Source organism: Cariama cristata, unplaced genomic scaffold (assembly GCF_000690535.1).
Source record: "Cariama cristata isolate BGI_N322 unplaced genomic scaffold, ASM69053v1 scaffold10666, whole genome shotgun sequence".
NCBI lineage: Eukaryota > Metazoa > Chordata > Aves > Cariamiformes > Cariamidae > Cariama > Cariama cristata.
Genome location: NW_009622710.1, coordinates 4770 through 14783, shown reverse-complemented (window position 1 = coordinate 14783; position 10014 = coordinate 4770). Strand labels below are relative to the sequence as shown.

The window sequence follows — 10014 nt, the reverse complement described above, 5'->3', positions numbered from 1 at the left end:
GAAAGTTTCTAGGAGCTCATATAGCAAGGAATTATTATGCAGATTCCATAACCATTATTCAGCGAAAAACTGGCAGAATCTACAGTGTGAACCCAAGGTTTCTGAGGGGAGAGGGGAGTTTTTAAAATTTATCAGAATGCTTTGGACAGACGTGAACTTTCTTTGCCAACATTTATCATTTCATTTTCCTTTAAATGGGACTGGCAAGCTCTTTGACTAATGGAATGAACCAGAGACATGTTACAAAAGGTCTAATAAGGAGTTCTCTATAATTTTCCAGTTGTGTCAGCACAATGAGTCTGACTGCATCCAGCAAGACGCATCTCTCAAACACAATCCAGAACTTCCACAGTTGGCTCCTTGCCGCCCTCCACAACCATCAGTCCCTGTTTCCTGACTCTCAGTTCGCAGGGTGCTACAATGGTTGATGGGTGCTGCTGTCTATAGCTCCCTTATTCTGCAGCTGTAAGAGAGGCAGCAGCAGACAAACCAGCCCATGGCCTCTGGCTGTCATCTGAGAAGGGTGCTTATTCTGCAGCAGTCCCTGTAGCAGTTACAACAACAGCTGAGCACACCTACCCTTCATCCAGTTAAGGTGTAGTACCTGCAGTTTACACCTTCAAATGTAAGTGTAAAGAAGTTTCAGAGTTCACTTTTCCTTCAGTTATAAACCAATCACTTCCTTTACTTTTTGTTATATCTGGAGCAGCATCATGAAGAGACTTGGATCCCATTCATTTGGAAATGAGATTTTACCCTTTTCTTGAGCTCTGAAATTAATTTTATCTTCCCTTAATCAGTGTTTCTATTTAGGGCATAATGATGTTCCCAACTTGCTGTACTTCAAATTAAATAGTTCTCTTATGGTATTCACCAAACTAGAATCAGTACAAAAAAATCAGCTGTGCCACAGAACCACGGACTGGTGGAGGTCAGCAGGCACCTCTAGATCAGTGGTTGAGATTGGAAGAGACATCCTGAGATCATGCAGTCCAACTCCCTGCTCAAAGCAGGGTCACCTACAGCAGATTGTCTGGGGCCATGTCCATTGGGGTTTTGAATATCTCCAAGGATGGAGACACCACAACCCCTCTGAGCAACCTGTGTCAGTGCTTGATCACTCTTACAGTAAAAAATCTTTTTCTTATGCTGAAATTGACTTTTTCATATTTCAGTTTGTGCCTTCTGTCTCTTGTCCTCTCACTGAGCACCACTGAGAAGAGTCTGGCTCCATTTTCCTTACTTCCCCCATCAGGTACTTATACACATGGGTAAGATCCCCCTGAGCCTTCTCTTCTCCAGGCTGCACAACACCAGGTCTCACAGTGTCTTCTCACCTATCAGAGGCTCTATTCCTTAATCATCTTTGTGGTCTTTTGTTGGACTCACTCCAGTACATCCATCCCTCTCTGGTACTGGGGAGCCCAGCACTGGACCCAGCACCCCAGAAGTGCTTCACCAGTGCTGAGCGGAGGAAGGATCACTTCCCTCAACCTGCTGGCAGTGTTCCTCCTAATGCAGCCCAGCAGGCTGCTGAACTTCTTTGCCATAAGAGCACCTTGCTACCTCATGTTTACCTTGTTGACCACCAGGACTTTGTTGCCAAGCTGCTTTCCAGCTGGTGGGCCCCCAGCCTGTCCGAATGCATGGGGTTATTCCTTCCCCAGGTGCAGGACTTTGCATTTCCCATTCAAACTTCTCTAGATTCCTGTTTGCCCACTCCTCCAGCCTGTCCAGATCTCTCTGAATGGCATTACACCCATTTGGTGTGTCAACCACTCCTCCCAATCTGGTATCACCTGCAAACATGTGAAGGTTTACTCTCTCACCAGTAAGGTCACTAATGAAGCTATTAAGAAGCACTGGAGCCAGTATTTACCCCTAGAGTACACCACTAGAGACTGGTGTCCAGCTGGACTTTGTGCTGCTGATCATAACTCTAAGCCTAACACTTCAGCCAATTTTCAGTCTACCTCACTGTCCACTTATCTAATCCATATTTCACCAGTTTGCCAATGAGGAAGTTATGACAGACACTGTCAAAAGCCTAAAGTTAATGCATATAACATCCACTGCTCTCCCCTCCATGGCAGTCATCTAATTGTAGAAGGCTATTAGGTTGATCAAGCATGGATTGACCAGCCTAGTAAGTGGACTTCATAAATCCATGCTGATTACTCCCAATTACATCCTTGTCCTTCATGTATTTAAAAACAGTTTCCAGGACTATTTGCTCCACCACCTTCTCAGAGATTCAAGTGAGGCTGACTGGCCTGTAGTCTACCAGATCCTACTTCCTGCCATTCTTGATGCCAGGAATGAATCTTGCTTTCTTCCAGTTGTCAGCAACCTCCCCTGATCGCCACGACCTTTCAAAGAATTGAGAGTGGCTTCACAATGATGATGTGCAATCATAGAATCATAGAACCATAGAATCATTTAGGTTGGCAAGGACGTTTAAGATCATCAAGTCCAACTGTAAACCTAGCATGGCCAAGTCCACCACTAAACCATAAGCACCACATCTACATGCCTTGATGCATCCCATCATGTCCCATGGACTCTACATGTTCAGTTTGTTCAAATGTTCCCTGTCCTGATCCTCCTTCACAGAGGGTAGGTTTTCACTGCTCGAGACTTTCCCATGGGTCTCAGGGGCCTTGGACTCCTGAACGCAAGTCTCACCAGCAAAGACCCAAGCAAAGAAGACATTAAGTACCTTGTCCTTTTCCATGCCCTTTGTTACCTTGTCCCATTCAGCAGTGGGTCCACATTTTCCCTAGTCTTCCCTTTGCTGCTGATGTGCCTGTAGAAGTCCTTCTTGTTGCCCTTCACATTTGCTGCCAGATTCAATTCCAGATGTACTTTGGCTTTGTAACTCCACCCCTGCATGCTTGGACAGTGTCTCTGTATTTGTATAATGAATATTTCCCATGTATAGCTACTACATCAGTTTACAACAAAATTCTTTTTAAAAAAGCAAAGAATAGAACCAGCCATTTCAAATTCTCTTCCAAGTCTTCAGTTCTACTTACCTGATCTATAGCGCTCATCCCGTGACCCTGAGGACCTGCGACGGTGATATCGAGAGGAAGAGGACGGAGTAACAGGAGTTCGACGTTCTTGTGGTAATGCCTGGTCCACCCCTGCATTAATAAATAAATGTAAAAAAAAGAGCTCATTCTGATTGAATTCCAGAAGCTTCAAAACGAGGAGGAGTTCAGCCTACACTAGAAATAGAAAATGAGCATTCAGTGGCTAAACCATGTCACGTCAATTGCTTACAGAGTACTTGCCTCTGGTCAGCTTTTCTGCTTTGGTTATTCTCCTGGTTCTCTCTAAGACAACCTTTTCCCAGGATCATAGACTACAGAAGAAGAGCATACAGACAGTAAGCTTGGTGATGTTTTTTTTTCCCAAATAGGTGACCTTTCATAGAGTAGTATTCAGGAAATATTTTAATGTGCTAATAAAGGCAGACACCATTGCAATGGATCTTGAAGCTTTCCTGCAAATTGGTTAAAAACAGCTCCTAAGAAGACTTAGCCAGTGCGTATTATCTAGAACCTCATCTGGTTGGATGGTATCAGCTGATGACAACACAACACTTGCCTATGAAAACTAGATAACTTGTGAGAAGGGAATTATGTCAATATCTATAGGCATTTTCAGCTACCAAGGGCCAGAAAGTAAACAATAACTGCACCAAACCAAGCTGAAAATAGTAATCTGTTCCAGCAAAACAACAAAAATAACTCCACCTTATAACATATATACCTGCGGCATCTCAGTATGCTGGGCCTAAACATCCAGTATTTAAGATTCAAACGTTGTATTCATCCCTTTCTCATAGTGAATTTGCTTTTTAAAAAAACATAGGTATTTTCTTGAAGGCTCCTTCAATGACAGTGGTAGTATAACAGCAGCATTGTATATAAACACTTCTAGAAACTAATGTTCCTTGACAACTTCCAGTGAAGAGTGAATTCCTTAAGCAGGAAAATTCAAACAAACAATAGGAAAAGAAAGCAAACCTGCATCTGTAATAGTGGCATGATACGTTACCCTGCTGTCTTCCAGAAAAGAACATGAGCGGACAAGCCCAGTAAGCAACGCATTCAGCTTAGAGCTAACAAAGCACAGAGCCTTAGACACTGTGATGCACAGGGGCAAAAAAAACAGGAGTACCTAAAGAAATGAAATTAATTCTTTCCTACTATTTTTTTGCGTTTAAAAAGTAGTTACATACTATGTGTAACTGTAAGGACAGAGGTAAAACTGGTCTCTTGCACTTAGGGTTGACGGTAGGAAAGGTCTGTTAAAATTACTTAATTAAATGATTAATAATTAAGTATTCAAATGGATGACTAATAACTTGAAATTGGATTCAACAAAACAATGCTTGGAAATATGTTCATATTTTTCAATTAAAACACAATGTAAAAACTTTCCACTACTATTTCTGAACTATTCAATGCCTGCTTATTGGAGAGGGTTAAGAGTTTACATTTATGGAAACAAGAATTTTTATGTAGAAGACAGACCAACCAAAAATGCCATGTTGACTTCAATCAGTCTCAATTATGTTTCAATGGACTCTTTAAAAAGCATCTTTTAAAAAAAAGTTGACATTATGCACTTATTTCTTTGTGAAAACAAAGGGAACTCAAAACACGCCTTCTTTCTTAAACCTCTGGAATATCAGCAAAGTCAAGTTTGCTTCGATTTTGTGGAGAAGTGGCTGGTTGGCTAAAAAACATACTTGCGGTAAAATCTCATAGGTGCATAAAAGACAGACTGAATCCATAAATTTTCTTCTATTCAGATTGTGATTAATAATTCATACTCTTAAATCAAATAAAATGTCTTCATTTAACTGCTCTGTCTCCACACTATAGTACTGCGTAATTCACTTGCCCTCAAGCCTTTATATTCTTTAAGGCAGGTGAACCTAGCTTCTGAATCATTGAAATAACCAGAAGAAATATTTTCTCCTCATTTGCATATTTAGAGTTTTTCCTTCTTTATTGGGTCACACTGAGAACCAGCAATATAAACCTAACAACAAAATTAATTTTGATCGAAAATTTTCAAAAAATTGTTTCGATCTGTACGAAATGCTAACCACCATTACTTACCTCAGTCCCTACCCATATTGTCAGGAATGAAATACTTTCTGGAAATCACATATATTTATAAAAATCCTAAAAAACCTCACCCAAAAATCATGCACCTTAAATTGCTGCTGTGTGACAGAAGTTTTGTGAAGAAAGCAGTGCCACACCTTCCCATGGCAAATGACTTTTTGGGAACGGCGTGTCGAGACGAACAAACAAAAATAATTGAGGTGTTGCTACTGAAGTACAACATCATGATTATACAGGACAAGGGGATTAAACGCATCCTTCTAACAACAAAACCACATGCCAAAGGCTTTAGAAACACTGAGGGGAAAATAATAAAAGCATCAGTTTCAGAGGTGCACAGCTGCTGCAGGAGATCTTTCAGGTAGGCCTGAAAGCCATGGGACAAAAGACATTCAAGTCTGTGGTTTCCTTCTCCTGGCCATGTGGCTATGAGACACCTCAGGTGTCTCAGTCTCTTCTTCTCCACCTGTGGGCAGCGCACAAAGCTCTTTTTCAAGGTGTAAAAAAGACAGTGCACATAAGGTAACCTCAAACACTGACCCTGCCGTTGCAGAAGACATCAGGCAGCCCAACCGGCCAGGCAGCCCTGCCACCCAAGGCACTCACTAACACTGCAAAGGGCTCTTCCCTCCTCTGGCTCACTATGGAGATCATACTGCTACTTGTTCTTACTACAGATACAGAAATCTCTTATCTAATCTTAAAATGGAGACACTTTAACTAGTTTACCTCCCTCCTACTTTGTATATGTGTGTTTGTTCTTTTAAGTAAATCTGTTCTGACGTAAGGGTAATATGGAGTTTCTTCATACAGTTAGGAAAGAGACAGCCTCAACATCCTGCACTAGTAGTCATTTAAGGTCATAGCAAACTAAATGAGAATATCAAAATATCTTCTGCTTTTATGAGGTCTGGGGATCATTTGATGGCTTTACTTCCCACTTTCCCATAAATACAAAAACAGTGAATAAACCTCCACCCAGGTATGGAGCATGATGTGTGAACTTGGGTCACCAATAGCACCGATTTACACGAGAAAGTTAATTCTGCACTAAAATACAGAGGAGAAGTTCTCCATCAGCCATCTGTGGGGAAACCTCTCTTCATACTAAGTTCCTTTAATGTGAGAAAACAAAAAGCATCACCCCACTTTGGAGAGACAGTAAGAAACCTGATGATGGTTCCTTATTGAAGGGGTTAGAGCAGGAATTAGCCAGCATAGCCTGGACTCACACCTCTGCTCCCCGTGCACCCGCTCCCTCGCACAGCACCAACAATGGCATGGGACAAAGTACACAATAGCGAGAACCTACATGCTGCCATTCCTGAGTGATGGGTAGGAGTAAAAGCCATACAGAATAATGAATACCATGAAATCAGTGAAGTGTTGCCATAAATAGCGAAGTGGTGTTAGCAGAATTGTTCACCTCCATGAAGGCTCTAGCAATATAGTGCAGTAACAAGCATCATTTTTTTCCCCACTTCTACTTCTGAACATAACTAAACCCAAAAAATTGATAGCTTTCACAGCCAGCACACAGGGTCCGTGAGTTAAGTGCTAATGCTTGTTCAAGTGCAGCTTTGTCCAGATGCATTTGTGAATCAGTGGAAGCAGTGGCGTAATGGGCTTTAAGAATTCATACTTGGATCAATTCCTAAATTTAAGGAGGCGGCAGAGCAATGAATGGCTTTTATAAAAGAAAGGACAATGTCACGCCAGTGCCCTCTGTGCAGACACAATCACAGTCACTGTCAAACTGGCATCATTCTAATAACGCCATAGCCTACTCAAGTCTTGCAGTTAAAGCAGGACTTTAAAAGGTATGCATAATTAGCATTAATGATTGACTCGTTACAAGTTATGAAGAAATTTAGCAATATATATATGCCTGGAACACACTTTATATATAAGGCTGAGAAATCAGTGCTTTAAACTCATCACATTACACACAAGCATTATCAGGTGCACTGGAGCAAACAGCCACATTCTTAACACAAGCATTAGTTCATTTATCTAATGCTGCTAACGTAGGATGCAGCTTGCAGATTAAGACACCTATATTTAGGTGTCTACAAGAAGGTGCTTAAGCTAAGCTCCCATTATGAAAAACAGAGACATAGGCCAGGACTTAGGAGTTTAAATAGACGTGTCCAATCTCTTTTCAGATGTTGTGGACTATGATACCTGGCTTGATCAGAATGGCATATGTCCCCTTTAAGTCCTGTTTTATATGTGCTCGCTCTGTGCAGATATCTCCAATAGCGTAGGAAATGCTGAACAGAATTAGACACCTATCTTCAGGCAACTCCATGAGCCCAGTGAAGCCTTGAGAGCTATGCAGGTGGTCAGTGGAGGTATCTGCTTTGGAATAAGCTGAAAAGCTCTCTGGGTTTCACCAACTGAATTAACTGTGTCTCTTCACATAAGAATGGGAGCTTAAATACCAGGTTCATAGTCAGACAACTTAATGCAGATATATCAATCTACAAATCCTAAGATGCAAACTGGATCCTGTCTTGACTGTATTTAGTTAAAAATGCAAGAGCCTCAGTAAAGCCATTTAAGCAATACCACTGCAAGTTGGATAGTTTTATTTTTAAAGTGCATGGAAAGCACAGAACTGTCAGCTGGAAGCAGGCTTCACCTCCTTGCTTTTTTTTTTTGCCTTCACCTCTTTGTTCCTCCCTTCTTTATTATTTCTTTTTGTAGCTAAATTGCAGTGCTATGTGCTGATAAAGTGGCGATAGCTGCATTGCCCTCTCCAATAGAGGACAATTGTTTCCTTAATGAGAACTGATAAGTTGCTTTCAGGTATCTCTTATTATTATGTCTGTGTCACATTTTTGAATCTAAAATACTTAAAAGCTGAAATGTCCAATCGACCAGAAATAGAAGGTATTCTTAGACATAGGCTACATTTACTGTTCTAAAACTAACTTACAGTGTGTGCCCTCAGGAGAGCGAACTGTAGGATAAAACCAGTAACTCCAGGACTAGTGGGAAGGCAGGCAAACAGTGTTTGCAGTGTAGTTTTAAGAAACAGTATTTATCTTGCGTTCAAAGTATTTCCTGAGCTTCTACACAATGGCTGGTGGCTCAGCTTTAAAAGTAAAGCCAGGTGATGAACACACTGTGTATTTTGTAAATAGGTTAAATGTCACACCATCCCTATGGAACCTGTTGCTCAGCATGGCATTTCACTCTTCCCATCAAATGTACATCTAAGTAATGAATTCACTGCATAAGCCAAAGGAGATATAAAATGTGACACTCCTAACCAAAGACATCCAGGAAAGTGGAGCCACTTTCTGCTAGATAAATCTGGAGAAAATGGAATTTCTGATTAGATATGTTTAATTAACAATCCTTCCTTCACAGGTGAGCTTTCACACTTACTCCTGCACTTGGTTCTGATTTCAAACAATGCACGTACTTCAAATTGATCTTTCTTTATTATAATCTCGATCTTGCCTTCCAGCATTTCCCTGCAAGCTTTAGCTTTCAGATCAAGCTTAGCATGGCTATCGTGGGCTTCTTTTTTCTCTCCATTATCTCAGTAATGGTGGACATCACACTACAGCTCCAATTCACATGCAATGTTTGATTTCTATTTTTCTCTAGATAGTCCCACAGCTTTAACACAGCATTTGAAGATTCTTTTAGAAGAATATGTAGAAAAAGGCTACCTATCCACATAGCAAACGTTCACCAATGTGCTGGTCAACTTACACTACAGACAAATTTGGGCAGCACAGTGAATTCCATCAGTTCTTCATTTTGACAGCGGCACCCAGCAATTCATGTGCCTCCACTGGCTCCACCTCCTCCTCTCCTCGAGCACAGGCAAGCTTTGTTTCAAGGCCTGCAATGGTATATTTCTTTTCTACCCTCCATTGCTCACCTCTGACTGAGCCATCTTATCTCACCCACTTGTCAGATTTTCAGACCAACATCTTCATGTTTCCTCCTATGCTCTTATGTTTCACAGATGGTCTCCATGAACATCAACAGATATTTCATTGCCATTCTTCAAATTCTTTGAAAAACACCCTGACTCTGATGTGTACTAAAAATATTCTCTGCAAAAAAATCCACCATGCTGAGTGCTGAAACCACTACCCGCATTACTAACTGATTTCATCATCTACTTATTTCTTCCCTTACACCCATTTTTTGCCCTTACTATTAAGGTGTAAAATCTTTGAAGGAAGGTATTTTTTACTCCGTGTTTGAACGAGGTTTAATATTATGAGGTCTTACAGCAGGATAGGAAACAGAGGTGCCATCATAAAACAAAGAATGCATAAAATGATAACTGGGCTCTGAGTCAGCATGGCAAAAGTGAAGCAGTAACCATCATGTTTTAAGTGATGGCATCAAGGGGTAATTCTCTGATACTTTCAAAATCTTCCTTTTTAACCAAACTAGGCTCTGCAAGGTATCCATCAAATAAAACTAAAACTCTTTTTTAAAAACAAGACTTACTAAGCATTCATCTATGGGCCATAGTTTCTCACCTGTGAAACATCTGTGACACTGTTTTCAGAAATGTGCCCATGAGTTGTGCAATGCATATGTCTTTCAATGAGATTCATGTTCTCAACACACATATATGCTTTGAAATGTCCCACCATGGTTATCCCTTGATAAGATCTTTAAGAATTAGGAAGGCAGATGTGGTAGGAATACTCATTATTAATAAAGTGAACACACGAGGATTTTTTTTCAATTCCAGAATCAAGCTTTGTTTAAACATGTCCTTGCAATCTTTGTAATCCAAATAATGTTGCAATCCAAATAATGTCTGTGGAAGAGAAAATGAAATTGTAATCACCAAGTCTACTTGGAGTGCCCAAAGGGCTAGCAG

The 10014-nt window shown here is 40.7% G+C and overlaps 1 protein-coding gene across 1 annotated transcript in view; it reads right to left on the bottom strand.

Annotated features, from left to right (window-relative positions):
• LOC104163433 (disco-interacting protein 2 homolog C) overlaps positions 1 to 10014 on the bottom strand; it is a gene marked incomplete at its 3' end in the record, with an annotated part of 135094 nt that overhangs the window by 122352 nt on the left and 2728 nt on the right. The window contains exon 2 of the mRNA XM_009702442.1: positions 3036 to 3146. Coding sequence (XP_009700744.1) covers positions 3036 to 3146 — 111 coding nt within the window. The remainder of the gene's footprint in view (positions 1 to 3035; positions 3147 to 10014) is intronic.